This window comes from Pteronotus mesoamericanus, unplaced genomic scaffold (assembly GCF_021234165.1).
Source record: "Pteronotus mesoamericanus isolate MK-2021 breed Mesoamerican mustached bat unplaced genomic scaffold, CSHL_Meso_final contig_46, whole genome shotgun sequence".
NCBI lineage: Eukaryota > Metazoa > Chordata > Mammalia > Chiroptera > Mormoopidae > Pteronotus > Pteronotus mesoamericanus.
This window is the reverse complement of record NW_026555170.1, coordinates 9,885,001-9,904,563: the sequence shown is the minus strand read 5'-3', so window position 1 is coordinate 9,904,563 and position 19,563 is coordinate 9,885,001. Positions and strand designations below refer to the sequence as shown.

General features: G+C 37.4%; 1 protein-coding gene across 5 annotated transcripts in view; it reads right to left on the bottom strand.

The window, feature by feature from the left end:
- NPAS3 (neuronal PAS domain protein 3) overlaps window positions 1-19,563 on the bottom strand; it is an 853,586-nt gene that overhangs the window by 718,513 nt on the left and 115,510 nt on the right. For 2 of the 5 annotated variants that reach the window (XM_054577926.1, XM_054577928.1), the window contains exon 2: window positions 18,254-18,343. The exons of the other annotated variants lie outside the window; for them this stretch is intronic. In XM_054577926.1, coding sequence (XP_054433901.1) covers window positions 18,254-18,343 — 90 coding nt within the window. The remainder of the gene's footprint in view (window positions 1-18,253; window positions 18,344-19,563) is intronic. 5 annotated transcript variants of the gene reach the window in all.

Below are 19,563 nucleotides of genomic sequence, written 5' to 3'. Positions count from 1 at the left end.
TTTATTATATACATATCTGCAAATAAGCGGCCCTCCTCAGTCAAGTGTAAACTCCATGCTGGAGGAACTCTGGATGCCCTGCTTGTCACTGAATACGTAGGGCCTAGAATAGCGCCTGCCATTCAGTAGGTGTTCAGTAAATACTTATTGTATCAGTGAATTATAACACATCTCAGTTCCCCTGGTGGCCTGAAATTTCCTTGAGATTGAGGAGTGTCTGTGGTTTTTCACAAACAATGATAAATATTTCCTTGACAAACGAACACTTGCTTCTGAACGAAGCCCAATAACTTTTAAAACTCCCCCATCCTCCCCCAATATATTCCTTTTTCCCCAGCAAAACATCATCACATTGTCTAGTAACTAAACTGGAATATTAAAAGCTAGAAATGATGTCACCATCATTTAAAAAAACTCTGCCAGATATGCTGTATTTTCTGTTGTGGTATAAATATAACATCAAACACCTTTTAGGCTGTAAAAATAATTAGGAAATTTTTAAAACTGAAATACATATATTTTTATTTTATGTATACTTTAGTGTTCTTTTTATTATAACTAAAATACCAATTATAATATGGGTAGCAAATAGGTCTACACAAATAGTATTACGTGCCAAGGTCCCTGTCCCATAAAGAGAGAGACTAGATGATGAATTCACAAACTATAATTTGAAGGAAACCAGAAAATACTGGCTCTGCTGGATACTGTGCCATGTGTGCACGTTTCCAGACAGCCCTGCCAATTCCATCCTGACCTGCAGCACCCCCTGCTATTTCAGTTCTAAATGAAGATTTATGTGGAATTATGTTCTAGTTCTGTGGTGTAGGTTAGGATGGGACCACCTAACACATGTTCACTTGAAACCTAATCCAAATTAGATCCTGGGTCCCCTGGGGAAAGAGAGTACAGTAGCCCATGCTTTAAACAGTCTAAGTAGTCAATGTACTTCTATTATAAAGACATTTCATATTGTTAAATTCTATTTTCAATTTATTTTGTACTCAGTATGCATATATATTTATCTGAATTTCAAAATATAATACAGTGATTTCTAAGATATTAATTTGTAAATAATACTTGTCTAATTGAAGAGATTTTCTAACTGAAATTTTCAATCCTTTCCCTTTCAGTGTGGTGGGGAAGGGGGCGGTTTCCCATCAATTAGTCTAGAATAGTACAATTAAAGAGTAAGAATATTAAGTTCCCACTATTTATTGAAAGCAAAATTGAAACATTTTTAAAGGAAGATACCAACAAAGAATCTCTCCTCAGATATATGATGTTAACCAAGAGTTTACAGTTCTAGTTAGCATAACCACTTTATATAGGACTTCTTATTGATAATAATTTTCAGAATAAAATTCTTTTATTCTTCAGCTGTTATTTTGCCTCAGTTGTATGGGCTTAACACTATCTTGACACATAAAATTAAGACTCCATCCAATATTCTTTATATAGATTGTCACTTTTGTGGTTCATAAATGTTAAACAGCAAGTAACAACGGCATTAATCCACCTAATTAATTTAAAATGTTGTAATTACCCATTTAAAATGTCATTAAATGTCTACATTTTAACCATTGCTCTAGAATTAGGATAAGAAGAAGGTAGACTTCCATTTGGTACTGGTTGTTTGAATAATCTTAATTATTGTACTTAATTTTATGAGTGTTTCTACATCTCAAAATCATTAAAAGACTCAAATATTGACTATAAAACATCAAGTTTATGAAAACATCTTGGAATTGCCTATTTGAACACCGAATTAGACCTCCCCTAAAGATGCATGAACAACCTAATCATGGTTTACCTGTATCTCTTTATGACCACGTAAGAGTTGACCTAGAAATGTTTCTTGAGAGCAGAAAGCTATCCTTTCTATTCAACCCCATCTACCTTTTTACCAAGTTCCATGTGTATTCTTTGATGGAATCTCAAAAATGTTAATAATGACCATGGTGTCATTCCAAATGATAATAAACCATTAATTTACCATCAATGCTTGAATCAGAATCACTTAATAAACAGCAAATTGATTCTAGAACAACCTCTGGGTAAATGTATCATTGAGGCAGTTTGTGCCTATTAGAGACTCAATCTCGGAGGTGAATAGGTACTGAAATTACTTCTTTTCAGCACACATTAGTAAGATCAAATATTCATTTTCAATCGTCCCTGACTGCCTAAATTTTTCACATGAGAAAAAGATTTCTGAATCAAGATAAAAAGTTAAGAACATCCATACTGTTATATAATTCAAAAAGTTACTATAAATATGCTTTAATTTATTTATATCTAAATAGCACAAAGTCCTTCTTGAGCATTCTTTGTGCTTCCTCACCTTAAATATCTTGCATTCCTATTGCACTTGTCACCATTTTTGCTCACTGGAGAGTAGTAACTAGTCCAGCGCTGCATGAAACCAGGTACAGAACAAAGAATGCAGTGCAGCTTTCTCACCAGCTGCTTGATGCTGTGATCCCACACCATGGGCTATGATCACGAGTGGTGTAGCTGGTCTGACTGCAAGTTACTTTCAAATAATGATCCACCAAGTTAATCAAAAGGGCTTCCCTGTTCAATATTTACCTGTTATTCATTGACAGCCACTGTCTGCATTGCCATCTAGGATGTATAAAATGGGATCAGGAATACTGAGCTCAAACAGACCCCAAGTGCCTCACTGAAGTACCAGGTACAATGAAAGAAGAATGAAGCTGGTCTTCAAACCACCTCTGACACTAAAGGACATCAGCACGAGTTCCATAGCAGCAACACACGGCTCCTTTCTGAATTTGGAAGCCAAATTAGTTGCTGATAATGAGGGATGAAAGGAAAAACCATCACACAAGGAGGGGAAAAGAAAGAAAGGAGGGAGATATTAGGTATCAACACATAAACATGCTGGGAAAAATAGTAATTTCCTGTATTTGGGCAAAAAAATAATATTCCCTTATTGATGTGATCTCCTTGCTTTTATGTACTAAGAAAGCCATATCTATCCTGAAAATTATTTTTCTCATTTTAATACGCATTCAACATTTTAAGCTAAAAAATAATAAGAAAATATTGATTTTTTTTTCTGTTAGGTATTTAAATGCTGTTTGCCAGTCTGTCAATCAAATGCCCCCAGAGGGGATGCTGACCAGCCCCCATGTCCACCCCTAAAGAGAGACAGCTAATCACACTGTCTGAATACAATTTTGTCAGGGTTTTTTTTAACCATCAACTAGAAAGCAATGCTCACTATATACCTTATTATTCACATTATCCATGTAACTTAGCACGTTCTAAGCATGGGTATTTAGGGAGGAAGTCACTATACTGGAGACCAAGTTGCCCCTATATTGGATAATATACCGATTTGCACAGAGAGGACACTGAATGTGTGTTTTTTTAAATGACTCATGTTCAAATACAACAAACTTTCCTTTGTACGTAATGCTTTAAGTTCCTCATGGTCTTACTCTTTTCCAGAAATAGATTTCAACACACTATCCTTGAACAGAAGGAGGATACCAAATGGTAATCCTCTTTTAACTATTTTTTCCCAGACACTCACTTAGGAATGATAAACAGTATTTGAGGATTTACTATGTACCAAACATTGTTCTCAGCACTTTACGTGTATTAGGTCACTTACTCAACCATAGGAAACCCTATGAGAATATCATCATCATTTCACAGATGAGAAAAATGGAGAATAGATAGCTTATGTAACTTGTTCAAGATCACCCAGCAAATAAATAATGGAACTAGGGTTTGAATACATCAGTTTCCATCACAGCCTGTGCACTTATCCACTACATTAAAGTTGCCTGTAATTGCATTTAGCATTACTAAAGAAATAAGACAATTATCAGCTTTTCATAGTACCTTAAGAAGGTTTGTAGAGTAAATAAATATATTTAAGGAACTTGTAATCTTACTGAAAAGATATTGCACACACAGACACACACACACACTTTTATCCTTTAACTTTTATAAGTTTATGTCATGCCTCACCTCTCAGTTTATGAGTTCCTAAAAGGTATTTATTTGCATATATACGACTGAGTGCCACCGCACACACGATACAGAGTAAATGATGCGTTAGGATTTAATCTTGGATTCAATATTGACTTCCCTCTCTCTCTTTTATATCCCCTCTCAATCCGCTCCATCAGGAAATTCTGTTGGCTCTTCTTCAGACTACATCAAAGTCCAAATTCTTCTTACCACTCCCACTTCTATGCACACAGTATGTGCTGCCTTGATTACGATAACAGTCTCCAAGCCAATATCCCTTTTCTACCCTCATCCCCCTGAAGCATATGTATATATACATTAAGCCAGCAGCCAAACTAACTCTAAAAAGTAAGATACTTCTCAAGCCAAATCCTCTCAAGGCCCTATTTCAAGTAGAAAACCTTCCCTGGACTATCTGGGTCCTGTGTGCTGGCTCCCTATCACCTCTCTGCCCTGTCACCTGCTGCTGCACTCTTTGTTCATTCAGACTGGCCTCCTTACGGTCCTACATCTCACACCAAGGACTCTTGAGTTGCAGAGCCTTTGCAGAAATTTTTGCTCTGCCTGGAATATTTCTGCCTGGCTCTCTGGGTGCCTAACTCCCTCACTTTCTTAGTCCTAGCTCAAATGCCATCTTTTAAAATGGAACCTCACCTAATGGAAACCATAACCAACTCTAGCACTGCAAATTCTTTCTTAACCTTCTATATTCTTGTTCCATAGCACCAACCACACCCTAAGAGAATATATGATTTACTTGGCTTTTAACATTTGTTGTTCACTGCCTGTCTCTAACACCCTCTAACTTTGAGGGCAGAGATTTTCATCTTTGTTCACAAAACTATAGTTCCTGGTTATAGAAGCTACCCGATTAAAGTGTTGAATTAAATTAAGAGACGAAAGAAACCACTGCGGACGAAGCAAAGGCACAGAGTCAGTGCATGTATTTTGCCTATAACAAGAGTTAACTGAATGTAATTCATGGACAGGAGCAGAGAGCATATGCTGAAAAATATCTTGGGAGCGGGGGGAGGTGAAAGGCAGACTAGAGAACGGCTAGTTAGTGGGTTTTAAACACTGAGTAATATTATAGAAACCATGCAGTGGGAATGACAGTCAATAGTTTTGAGCAAGGAAATATGTTAGAAACAGTATTTCAATCTGGTAACTATTTATTTATAAAGTAGCCCAGAAAGAAAAATTTTTGCATTCTCCTGCATGGTCCTTTGTATACAGTAGGATTCAAGTGCTTATTTAACGTAATCAAACTGAATGAGATAGGAGATAAGACTAATTAGGAGACTGCAACAATCTAGGCATGAAATAATAGCTTAGATTAGGAAAATGGAAACAGAAGTATTTTTAAAAGAAACCGTTCTACAAACAGGGTATTTGAAACAAGAGAGAAGCATAATGAAAGAAGATTCTAAGAGTATGTGAGGATGACCAGAAAAATTAAGATAAAGCAAAAGTACAGGGCAGGAGGGAGTCATCCTAAGGAAGATACGGAGTTCTGTTTTGAGGGAATGGCTGAACGATGAGGAGCTCTGTTGGGGGGATGGGGTAGCTCTCACTGTCCCAGAGACAGCTGGGCACTGGGAAACCAAGGTCTCACTGCAGGCGGGCCCCATGCCTCAGGGCAGCTGTGTACACTTCTTCTAATCACTTAATCTCTTTTGGTCCGCTGGTTGGCTGGTTGGCTGGTTGGCTGGTTGGTTGGCTGGTTGGTTGGTTGGTTGGTTTGTGGGGGTTTTCCACATAAAATGGAGATAAAATACAGTAGATTGTACTGCTTTGAGGATTAATTGGCAATGTCCACAGAAGTACCTACAAATTTCTTGGTCATTGCATGTCGAGGCTGATATAAAATGGATCACGAGCAGAAATGTTAAGTACTTTTGGAATATAAAACTTGAGTTTGGAAAGAGGTATGGCTTGAGAAAAAAACTTGGATTCATCCATTTCTATATGATAATTGTAGTATAAGAACAGATGAAATTTCCAAAGGGGAGACCAAGTTGCCCCTATATTGGAGAATATACCGATTTGCACAGAGAGGACATTGAATGTGTGTTTTTTTTAATGACTCATGTTCAAATACAACAAACTTTCCTGTGTAGGTAATGCTTTAAGTTCCTCATGGTCTTATTCTTTTCAGAAATAGATTTCAACACACTATCCTTGAACAGAAGGTGGATGTGTCTCTGTCCTCCAGATGAAAGGAGATGAACTGCTGGGCTACACTGACCTGCATTGGCTTGTAATAAATACTCGCCAGGTTAAAACTTATTAGCTGGGTAAACTGAGCAACTTCTCTATGCCTTCATTTTCTTGAGTACAAAATGAGTATGTAACTACCAACTTCAAGTATGTTGTTTGGGTCCAGCACAATAATGCTTGGAGAACACAGGACACCATAGTGGCAACATGTTACTTCCTTCTGATTTTAGCCCCATCAATTACTAAAACCTATTTCAGCCTCACCTATATTTCTGCATATGGAAAACCAGCCAACACAGAAGAAGGAACAGTGAAACTGAAACATAACTCACTGTCAAAGAGTTAAAAACTTCTGTTGTCCCCAGAAGGATCAGTTTTGGAGGGGGGTATACGGGGACTAAATGGTAATGGAAAAAAATATAATAAAGGTTAAAAAGTAAAATAAAATAAAAATAAGGATCAATTTAGCCTCACAATGACAGGCTTCAGCATCAATGAGTATTTCCTTTTGATGGCAGAACAAGCGTAGCTATATTTATTCTACTCTGCCTATAGCTCAGAGCCTCACGTTTTGAGGACACTCTGTACCACAGAAATCATTTGTGTCCTGCATATTTCTCCTGAACAAACCCAATAAAGACATTTGTGGTACAAGTAAACAAAACTTCCCACTAGATTTCTGTAAAAGTATACTTAAATTAAAATCTGCTGGCCCATAATTTTTATTTTCTGCTCTTCCCTTCCCTGAGGCATTTCACAAACACCATGATAAATTTTTTCTTTAAAAAAAAATCAGTATTCTTTACTCACACCAGCCTCATATAAACTGTTATTAGCTCTGGGCAAGCAGCACTCAGAAAAAAAGGTAAACAATCTTCCTATCAAATGAATTTATTGATCATCAAGTTTACAAGATCTCAGGAACTCCCTCTATATTCCATCCTCATCCCCACTGGATATGTCCCTCAAATCTCTCTTTTAAGAAACCTGCTGACATGAATACCGCTGCTTTCACTGATGTTAACTCAAGACCCGGAACACCTGATGAATTTTTCCAGGGATGAGAATCAGAGCTGCCGCTTGTCTTCCCCATTGAGCAGTTAGGCACCCCCTGGAAAAGGAGGCTGCTTCTCTGGAAGTGAGCAGACTTCCCTGTAAATACTGTACACTGGTCTTTACGAGGAGATCCAGCCAGTGTCAAAAGGAAAACCATCAACAAGACTATGTGCCTCCTAGTTTCAAGACCAAGGCATGCAGTTGGCTGTGATTCACTTCGAGCACCCCTGACAGGCAATAGTCAAGAAAATGGTGTTGTTATGAAAGCTTTAGTTGATTGAAACACAAGTGATAAAAATTGCTAGTAAGAAATAGGCCTCTCCTCATTGGTATCTAGTAAGAGCAAAGAGTAAGGTTGTATATAGAATCTAATATATAAACACTGTTGTATTTAGTATTTATTGCAGGGATCCTTTATAACTGGGCTGAGGAAGGGAAAGGGAAATTGGGTTTTAAATAAGATGCAATGATCGTCTATTTAATCACATAAATCTAAAGCACTCAATTCCAAAGAATCCTCACACTGATGTATGAATCACAAAGGTCTGGAGTTTGCCAATGGAAAACCACTCAAGAATGCTTTGCTTACAGGCTGGTCATTGAACCAAAATCCTCATAGGACCCAGACCGCTCTCTGCTTTGAGAACCAGGTCAAAACATCTCAAAGCTGAACACAGTAAATAGAATTCTCTTTTTAAGCAACCTACCGAACGATGCAGCAGACGTGGCATGTGAGAGAATGAGTTTGTAAAGCAGCCAGAAAATTCCATCTAATCATTTAACAGTTACTTCTCATTCATATATACATATTCTGACCTAAAAACAAAAAAACCCTACTTTTCTTTAGCCTGCCAAACTTATTAACATTAGATTCATCCTATAACTCATAAAACTATTTCCACGTTTTAATGATGATTTATCTAAATAAAAAGTATTGAGGTGGTAGGGAAGGGGTTTTCTGCTGAAAATCTTACCACTAATGCCATTGATCAGTATATCACTAGTTCTTGCTGGAGGAATTTAAATTCAAACAAAAGAATTCAAATTCCCCCAATAAGAAAGTGATCAAGTCAGAAAAGATACAAACTACACCTAGGAAAAATGTATCATGTGAGGAAAGAAATCTCTGCAGAACGTGGTTTCTATACAAAGTTGACCATATAACTTCTGCTCCCCCTACACTAGTCACTCCTGTGCAAGTTAGAACATCGGGCCCAGAAATTTCCCAGCTAAGCCTACTCATGGACCCACAAGAAAATACCTATATATATACGGACATACATCTACCAAAAGTGAAGTACACATAAATACACACAATTTTACTGAAGAACAGACACCAAATCAACAGTGGCTATCTATCAGTAGTACAGTTAAGCCAAATGACGATGTTTTTTCCTTTATGATTATGTGCATTTTCTAAATGTTCCAGATTAAAAATGTATTGCACCTCAAAAAAAGAGCTATTACAAGAGAAAACAATAAAGCTAATCTATAACCCCCTATTCACCAGCCCAGAACCACAGCATTGGGTCTGGTGAAAGGACATCCAAGACTATCCCCTCAATACAAGTAAATGCACTCTGTCCAAGACCATTTACTGAGCAGAGGACAGGGAATTCCTTGAACTAATAATAGACAAATAATACATGGAAATGAAAGTTCTTGGGAGGGTAAAGTTGAAACTATAATCTCATCTCTTTGTTGTTGATAAAACAGAGAGGAAGAAGACTTGACTTGGGGTGGTAAACACCGCAATACAATATACACATGATACAATATACAGATGATGTATTATAGAATTGTACAACTGGAGCCAATATAATTTAATAACCAATGTCACCCCAATAAATTCAATAAAAAAGAAAAAAACTATTAGGGAAGGTGTGCTAATTATATACCTTCTAATTAAAAGGGATAAATCCTGGTGGTTTTCCTTTTTCTATTGTAAGTATGCTACTTCTATGACACAGACTTTTAACAGTATGGGGCATAATATTTTTATTATAAGTGGCATTTCCACAATTTTGTATGCATTTTTATAAGGATGGTGTTTTCTCAAATTTCCTAAGAATTTGAAATTTCCTGATATACAAAATCAATTTAACAGAGATCCTGATATCCCCTTTACTGCAGAGTTGTACTTTGAATGTTAGGAAAATGTAAATTCTCACATTTATATTACATAAAGCGTGATAATAAATGGTAAATATAACACCATTCAGGATATATTTAGCAACTTTAAATTCTTCAACACTTTCATAGTCCAAATGACTTATCTTGCAGGAGGTTGAATGCTAGTTCTATTTTGCAAACAAGAGCTCTGCAAGATGAACAGTTGTACCCTAAGTTAGGTGAGTAACAGAATAGTGCTAACTTAGTGAATATTTATTATATGACAAGCACCATTAATAAGTATTTTTGCGGTTTAGACCTTAGACTCTTAAGTCAGACAGAGGTCTAATGCAGGGGGTTAGCAATCTTTTCTGTCAAGGGCAAGATATGAAACATCTAAAGCTTTGTGGGCCATATGGTCTCTGTCACCAGCACAGCACGAAAGCAGCCACAGACAATGCATAAATGAATGATTGTGTTCTAATAAAACTTTATTTACAAACACAGGCAGGGTAAGGGGGAGCGGATGTGGCCAGTGGGCTATAGTTTGGTGATGCTAATCCAAATTCCACCATATTCTACACTCTCAACCTTGAGTGAGCTACTTCAGCTCTTTTAGGTATCTGTTATCTGTAAGTGGTAATAATGATCATACCTAATGCATAAATTTATTATAAGAATTTTTTAAGTATGTTAAAGCTTAGCCCACTGCCTGACAGCAGGACCTGGTAAAAGATTAATAATATCAGTCATTATCATCTTCATCACCACATTGATCCTCAAAACAAGTAGGATATATTATTTTTACCCCCATTTCAGAGGTAAGAAAACAAAAGCTTTAAGAGGTAAGTAACTTAGCCACAGTCCTATATCTAATAGATAATTGTAGGACTGAGATCAAGCTTAGATCTGCCTCCAGGACGTTTAACCATTTCTAGCAATGATTTAAAACTATTGTGTGGACTGAAGATCTCTTAAAATTGGTTGCTCATAGGCAAAAACTAAAGAATAATTAATTCTTCCACTCTAATACATAAACTAAGTCCCAAAAAATCACTAAAAACACTTTTACAAACAATACTCACAATAAATTGTTCTTAAGGTGAGAAGAATTTAGGAAAACCATAGTTTATGTAGAACTATAAGTTTGCTGCATTATTTTTTAAGTCTGGCACAAGCACATTAGTCTCTCTACCTCTCTGAATGCACCTGTTAGTGATTTTGAACACTAGTTCAACAGCATGCCTACAAAAGGCTCATTGTCCCGCTCTTCCTCTCACCTTGACCTTTACTTTCTGTCCTCAAGTTTCTAGAGTTCTCATACATACTGCAGGCATGTCACTAACCAATTATTTTTAAAAACCTAAGCAGTCAGTTCTCTCGTAATGAAAATATACACTCTGGTGAAGCCAATTAATATTCTTCCATTTTAAATCACGGCTCCTGTGCCCACCCGTTTTTACTTTCTGGCCTACGTTTATCTTGAATTCAAGTGGTCTTCGAAGAGAAACTATGGAGCACCTCAAGCCAGGGAAAGCAATGGATTTGTAGAAAGGTCCTGAACTGGATTTCTTATTGGGAGAGCCCTCCAAGATGTTTACAAATTGAAAATAACTTCACACAAACAAACACAGCACGAGTATACATTATTCCATTTAAAGCATACTAAATGAGTTTCTAAACAAAGGTGAGAAGCTGAGGCCATGGGCGGCTCCCACAGCAGGTTTCCTGCCTCAGGTCGAAGGTACTTCTGGAGTAATTCTCTATCCTGCAGCTTGTGCCCCACTCTTCCCCTCCTGCAGGCCCCTCCAGGGCTCTCAAGGGGCAGTCCACACCCATGTCTTTGATCCCCACTTCCTCTCCAGCCTCAGCTCTTTTGCACCTTTCCCCAGGCCTGCACTCCTGACATGCACCATGTGTGAGCTGCTACACCAGAAATACTTTCAGCCCAAATCACTACCTCCAGCACCCCTCCCCTAAATCAAGCAATCTCCTCCACCATGAAGATCTCGGGGCCCACCTTGACTATTAAAAATAACCTTTCATGGTACCACTTCCACAGTGTGCACTCAAGTCACTTGTGGTACTGCTCACACCAGGAACCTAATTCCTTATTTACATCTCAGTCTTCTAGGCTTCTGGAGGCCAGAGGGGTTTTTTTTTGGGGGGGGGGTTGTTTTTGTTGTTTTTTTAGTTACCTCTCAGTAAATCAGTTTATATATAACAGCACCTGACCCATGGGTAACAATCAAAATGTTTGTTAAATGAATGGATGAACTGCTTCCTTTGTAAGCTAGTCCAATGGTAGCCCTAAATAGTATACTTTTGCCATCCAAATTACCAAGCTATGCCACTTCAAGTCATTTACAAGCAAATTCATTGGTGTTATGCTAAAATTAACTGGGAGAAACCTCCAGAAACCATGCTGAAAGGCATGATAAGGATATTAGAATTCATCCGGCTGTTGAAAGGCTTGAAGCCTTTCTTGCCTACAAAGTTCAATATCTGTTTAACATGCAGATTCTATCAGGGCTCTTTATGAAGAGTTTATTGTATATATTTTTTTCAATTCTTTATTTACTGATCCACACACAATGGCATAGATTATTCTAATAGAGGGGAGGAGATGACTATATAACAGCAATCAATCAGATTAAACAACCGGCTAAATAATTTGCTGCTGTTGGAGCCTCCTCCCTCCCCATCAGCACAGGTGACCATCCATCCCACCCCCAATCAGCCTGTCTGATGAGACACCTGTCTGGTTCTCCTTACTTGGGATGACACATGCAAGTGCTCAGCAAAACACAGCTTCTTCACTCATTCTCCTCTTCATATCCCCAGAACAACTGAATTCCTTCTTTCTTTTAAGCCTGAATCTTCCCATTTCTAACCCCATGCTTCTTGACCAAAGCCAGCCTTAATGCTACTGAGTAGGAGAACAGCTACTTTCTGCGTGTGCTCTTTGCAAGAAGGGGAGAAGACGTTACACACCCCAATCATACACACGTATTCCAAAGTAATTGCTCCAACCCTGCCTTGTGGTTTCTGAAATTATTCTATTCAAGAGGACTCCCTTTTTTTCCTTGAATTTTTTCACCTGAAGTTGCATATTAAAATGAAAATAGTCCATAGAAAAGTAGCATTATCAGTTAACACCTTATTTAAAGTGACAGTCTAGACAAAAATGCCCAGGGAGACAAGGCCTTGGGCATAAAACACTAACCAGATATTCCGGTGGAATGAATTTCACAGAAGAGGAAAGGGGGCTTGGGATGGAGAATATAGAAAACAAAGACAACCCTCACAATTTCTCAGAGGCCTCTTCTGGTTTAAGATACAGCTCCACAGTCAATTAAACCCCCACCCACCCAATCTTGGCTGAACTTTAAGACTAGAAACCCTGGGTTAAACCCCTTTTTATATAGGTCCTTCAGCGCCCTGTGCAATGGCATAACATAGGCTCAATGTTAGTAATTTCAGTTCCAGTTTCCCCAAGAGTCCGTCTTTTCTAAATATTGGTGAAATTGAGACAGAATAGTAAGAAGCCAGGAAAACTCCTTGGCAAATTGGAATAGAAAAGCTGAGACAGAGAGCTGAACCAACAGGCCAAGCAATTTAGAGCCAGGTGCAGATGGTCACTGGGGCTGAAGTGCCTGGTGGCAGCAAAACTAGGAAAATAAAGACCTCAACCCCAGGGTAACCTATCCTTCCCTGGCCTTTTCTTCCTGGAGATAACATCTAGGCCTCAGTTGTATTGGTTGGCCAAAAAGTCCGTTTAGTTTTTTCCATAAAATAAAAGACATTTTTCATTTTCACCAATAACTTTATTGATTTGGATATATATATATATATAGTATATTGGCTGTCTCCCACTATTGGCTTCTTGTGGGTAGAGGCCAGGGGTGCTGCTAAACATCTTCCGATGCATAAGACAGCTGCACAGCAAAGAATTATTTGGCCAAAATGTCAAGAGTACCAAGAAACTTCACAATCCACTTTTGATACATTCAATCAGTCACAGGACCTTCAACATACGCTGCACACATCTTTCTTGGTGTTTCAGTTGCGTTTTTACCTTTCTGGAAATAATTAGCATAATGTGACAAAAATGTTGTGTATTCTCTTCCATCTTCAATATTTAAATGGCTACACAAAAATTTACCAATTTTGATAAGTTTTTTAAAAAATGCACACTGATATGACAGCTATCACAATACAATGTAACAAAATAGTTTTGAATGAAGTTAAAGGCATCTAAGCACTACTGTAGCCATCATACAGAAAAAAACTAAAACATCTTGGCCACCCAATATTTCAGCTCTAGGCCCAGAAAAGAAGCAAAACCAGGTGAGCAGCACCAGCACCAACTGCAATGACTGAAGACCCCCTGCCCTGTCACTGACCAATCAGTGCAGATCATGACTCTGAAAGGACACACCTGGAGAACTGATGCATCTTGTTCTGAAACCCTCCCTGAGACCCCACCTAAGATTCCTGCCTGTAAGAGAAAGAAGACTCAAGACAAAGGACTCAGCATGCTCTCCCTCCGGGGGACAGCCCCTGCATTCCCTCCTTCTTCCCCCACTTCTTTATCACAGGTACATGGCTCCTAAACTCTAAGGCAATGGGCAGCTGGCAGCTTGTCCCAGGCGGATCTCCTGAACCTCTCCCTAAAGCCTCCTTTTCTCTGACTTCCCAATGCACTAAGGCAGCCCAGCCTAGGCTCTCCTGTTGCTTCTTCCATGCTAAGCCCTTCCTTGTCTCACTGACCCCAGCTTTAATAAACGTATCCTCAGGACTCCTGAGTGAAGTCTTTCCTACACAAAGTCAAGAACCCACACACTACAGCTGGCCCCAAGCAGACCTGTTCAGGGCCAGGCCCCCTGTCTGGTAACAAAATGATTACTCTTAAACAGAGTTTTAAGGAGCCTCACTCCTCTTCAAATACATCTACAGTAGTGTCCAGCAAGGTGGCTGAATGGTGACAACCTCTGAGGCTGGAAGTCTCAGTTGACTTTTTCCTATCTAGTTATCTTTCCTCACGACCACATATTAACACAGGTGATTTTCGATGATTTATTGTTACAATGCGATCTCATGCCCATGAAAAGTTTCACTTCCTCTGACACAAATATTTTCTGCCTTTCTTTAAAAGCAAAGTTTAAAGTTATCACAGCTATTATGGAGGCGGGTATCACTTCTCTTTTTTTCAGACTTTCCATACTGCTTTTACTTCTACGTTGAAAAGAGAAAAAAAATAAGACTGTCAATTGTTTTAATTGGAAAGATCTTTGGTGTTTCCCAATCAAATCCACTACTTTACCAGTGAGTTCACTAAATTCTAGAGATATTATGGCAAACTATAAAGACAGCTGAAAAGGGGGAAGGGGATCTGGAACCTAAAATTTCAGTACTTAGAAAAATGATTGCTTAACATAAAACAATGAAATGTGTTAAATATTTACAATGTGGTATTTTTTTGAAAACACTGTATTCCTACCGAAGCCAAGAAGGTTAGTATCACCAGTTATAATTTGAAGTTTAAATTGGCCATGTCATAAGCACGTATGTAATAAGTTAAGATAGCTACCATTATTTTATACTCAAATTACAGACATTTGAAATGATCAGAGGGGTTTTTTATTCCTGTATACTTTAAATTTTCATTATTATTTAAATGATTTAATTATTTTAATAATTTCCAAAACGTATAAGTGCAACATATAAAAATAATGTTCCAAACTGTAAGAATTCAAAATAATTGTCAAGTTGCAGAATTATAGCTGAAAGAAATGAGCAGCGATATGCTGGTAAATATGAAACAACCAGTTGAGAGTAGAAGGCCACCTGATTTACAGCATTTTCCAATTTCCACAGGGCAAATAATTCCCCTAATTTCAAGTTACTGACATCTGTCATGGATCATGGAATGGCAAATATGCCCATCCAGGTTGGCTTCATCACATATTACATATGAGATCAGAAAGTGTGGCCTTTTCATTCCTGAACCTTTTCCACAGAACTCACCATTTCTTTATAACCCACTGTGCCCTGGACACATAATGACCTAACAGCTATATACTATCATGTTTACCCACTCAACTCTCTATTACAGTGACTTTCAATCTTTATTTGGATGTAAAACAGTAAAACACACATTTTACCTCATGACCCGCCCTGTGAACACACACACATGCATCTTCAAGTGCACATACGCAAACATAAAATAAAAAGAGAAGCCTCACTAGATAAAGCACACTCCTTCTGACTGCAATGAACTAATTCTCTTCCACATCATTTCTTAATTTACTGATCTTGATTCACTTTTTGGAATCATATCCCAGTAATTGAATAGGGCCCTCAAAATAAACTCTAAACTCATTTGTGTCTCTTCCTATGTCCAGTAGTATTTATTGAGGCCTAAGAAGGTTGAGTAACTTGCCCAAAGACGCACCTCCCATAGCTGATAAAGATCCCTCGAGGCAAAAGCTAATTCATTACTCAGAATCAGGATATTCATGGCTTCACACTGGGAGCTAAAGGGTCTTCCAAGAAATCTTCCTCTTTACCAGAAATTGACATTCTGTAAAAACTGTACTGACTCCATCATTGATGGAAGTATGGCCCCATGAGCACCCCTGCCTTTTGGCCTAGGATGACCAGGCTAATCACAGCGATCACCATTTCCCGCTTAATAATATTCAGCCCTCAAGAGTGTTGAAAAGATACCTATCTTTTTCACAAAACATTTTCAATCCTCTAGAGAAAATAACTATATAAATGCTAATTAATAGTAAATGTATTATATAAAATAGGCATACTTCTGCATATAATATACATTAAAACCAGCTTTCTAATAACCAAAAGCCAATGACTTAGTTGGAGAAAATACTCACTCAGGAAAATAAATTCTGAATCCATGGACTTTTCTCCTGTGTTCTCCTGCACCGCATGCTTGTTTATAGGTGCTATTAAATGTACACTATAGTTTCAAGACAATCCAGATAAGCATCTTCACTAAAATACACAACACCATTAATCATCTCAGTGACAGTGCTCCAATTTAACATCTTGGGGATTTCCTCCCCTTCTTCATCATTTCTTTGCCAATATTTCCTTGTTATGAATATCCCCCTAGTGACTTTGCCTGGCAGTCACAGCTGTGCTGCCTACTGTGTCTACCTCGACTACAAATAACACCAATTCTTTTAAAAAACCAGCCTACAGACGATACCTACAGATAGAAGGAAAGCCTTGCCTATGCTGGATTCTTGATGACCTCTTCTGGGCAGCTCACCTTAAACCGACAAACCTCAGCCTCCAAGCAGACAGTAATTTCAGACAGGTGAAACTGGCTTAATTACAAATAAACAACAGTTGGCTGTTGGGCTCCAATTACTTGATTGGTCAATAATCAACTGCTGCTTCAAGATGGTCCTTAAAGGACCCCCTTCTTACGGAACAAAAGGCTTCTCCAAAGTATCCGTGAGTCACAACATAGCCATAAAATCATTAAAAATTATGGAAACCTGACCACTAAGAGCCACAATAAATGACTCACAGATAACAAGAATTTTTAAGGTAATAATCAAAAACAATTTTGCATTATAATTACACCACTTTTAATGAAGAGAATGACACTACCTAAGCAACAGATTATGAAGAAATAAAGCCAGAGACAAATAAGTAGCACAGAAACAGGGATACCAGCCCCATCCGGTATCTACTTTGTATCCATTTCAGAGAGTAGCCTTCACTGGCTCTTCCCTGATCTTTTGCAAAGTGGAAACCATTTAAGAACAGCTCTGTAAGCAACTGGAGGAGTAAATAAAAGTAGAACTCACCAACTTGTATTCCAAAAGAATTTTTAAGTAAAAGCGGTATTTTGTTTTTTTTTCAATAATGGAACACTACTGCAAAAGAATTTAAGGAGTTTCTGCACAAAAACACACCAAAGTATATCTGCAAAGCATATCTAGAAAGGCTAATGGCTTCAATGGAATAATGTTTACCTTACTTTACATTATTATAGGGAAATTTAATTAATATAGTAAAGGTTAATGTTGCTTCAATTAATATTCCATAACTTTTCTGAAAAGCATAAATTTTATCATTTTCAAGAAGACTCTGATTTAGACCACTGTTTTAAAGAAAAAAAAACTTTCTTCTTAGCAAAAGCAATACAAGGCAAGCTATGATATGATAAAATGCCTTCCCCCTCCAGAGCAGAGTGTTTACTTCAGAGATAGTAACAACACCTCCTCAAAAACAGTGCAGATTCTGTTAAGTAATGGACAAAGCAAATGACAGCGAAGGCAGAGGACTCGACTTCAATTTAACTGTCCTGTAAGGTACATAGTAATTAGCTGCAAAGCTCTGAAATCTTAGCTAGCATGTTAAATCTGCTACATGACAGTATAATTTGACTTCTTAAAGGATTATGCAAATTACAACTCATCATTCCATTACAGGATTGAAAAAAAGTGACAGCTAATTTATACATAACACACCTTTCAAATCCCTAAGATGCAGAGCACCTGTGCAATGTATTTTGCTGAAATTTCCTTGCATATAAGTATTTGTTTATTGTGATAAAAAGAAGCTTATCTAAGAGCTTTAATATAGTCATTTTTAAAACTCTTCGACCACAATTTCAAAAGCATTAACATTTTTCTGTCTTGATTTCAGAGACAAATATTTTGGTTGTTTTTATTTGATTTGGTTTTGGTTTGTTTTCCCCCACTAAATTAGAAAAATATAAGGTTTCAATACAAGTATATTTTTTAATAGCTGGCAACCACAAGCACTGATGCACGAGCCAGAAGGAAGACTCACAAAGATTTCAACATACTTCTGGTAGGTAGATTCACAGTAGATTCCGTCATATCTGTAGATTTTCCTACATTCTGATTGGTTGGGCAGAGGATGCTGGGCAGTTATTCTGTAGAGGCATCAAAAACAGATATACATGACTAGAGGTTCTCTACAGTCAACGGGAATGCAGGATAACAAGTATGTTGAAGTTTAATATAGTTTGCTTTTTATGCCTTTCAGCTATATATACATAATTGCAATGTGTACATACATTTTAGAACATTAACTTCCACTTCTAGAAACCTGCAGCAGGGAAAACTTTTCAGTCCCTCATCAGAACAAAAACATTTTTTTTTAACTCTCAGAGTCATAAAAGTGGAAGAAAGACATAAGGTCTAAAGCTTAACTCACTCTACAATTCCCACGATTATATTCTAAAGAAAACATTCAAAACAAATGTCATTAGTTTTTGTTTTTGTTACAGGATTGTCATTAATTCAATCATGCATTACCATTGTAGGCAACTATAAATTAGCTATAAAACCTTAGTAAAGTTAATATACCAGATTTACTCAATGTATATAGTTGGTATGCTACTGATTTCTAAAAGTATATCATACAGCTCACAGAACTAAACCCAATTAGAGATGAAAACACAAGCAAGGCCGTTGGGAGCATGGGTTAGATGTTAACAGGCACCTGGGATGAGCTGCTTACAAAGGCTCCAGGTCGCTCGGCAGTTAAGCAAAAGGGAGAAAAGGCTTATACGTACAATTTTCACCTGTATTACTTAAGCATGTATATTCTTCAGAGATTCCCTGCTATAAATATAAAAATGCTGAGTTTTCTGACCATTTCCTTCAACTGACAAACTCTTCATTCAGTAAAAAAGTAGTTAAGAAATCTATCATGTATTTTAGAGGAAAGTAGTGTAATGTAATCAATACGTAACATCAATAAGAGTACCAAGCCCTTTGTTCTAATCAGAATAGGTAATACACTACCTAAATCTTTAACATATATGTATTTAATGACTTCTTAATTATTAATTAACACATAATGGATTCCTGTTATTTCGTAAAAACTCAGGTGACTGTTTCCAATTTCGATGGAATAGAATATTAAGTTACTTAATATTTCATGAGCCCCAATATAATTAATGACAATACTTTTAAAAATTTAAGTTCTACTTTCAAACTTTATTTAGATGTATTCCTATATTTTCTTTAAATACACTTCTGTTACATTCATCCTGGCCCCAAATTTCTCATTACATTTAGTGGGCCAACAGTTTTATATATAAGTAGCCAATGACCCCTTGTTTAAAATGATTTCTAAGCCTTTCGT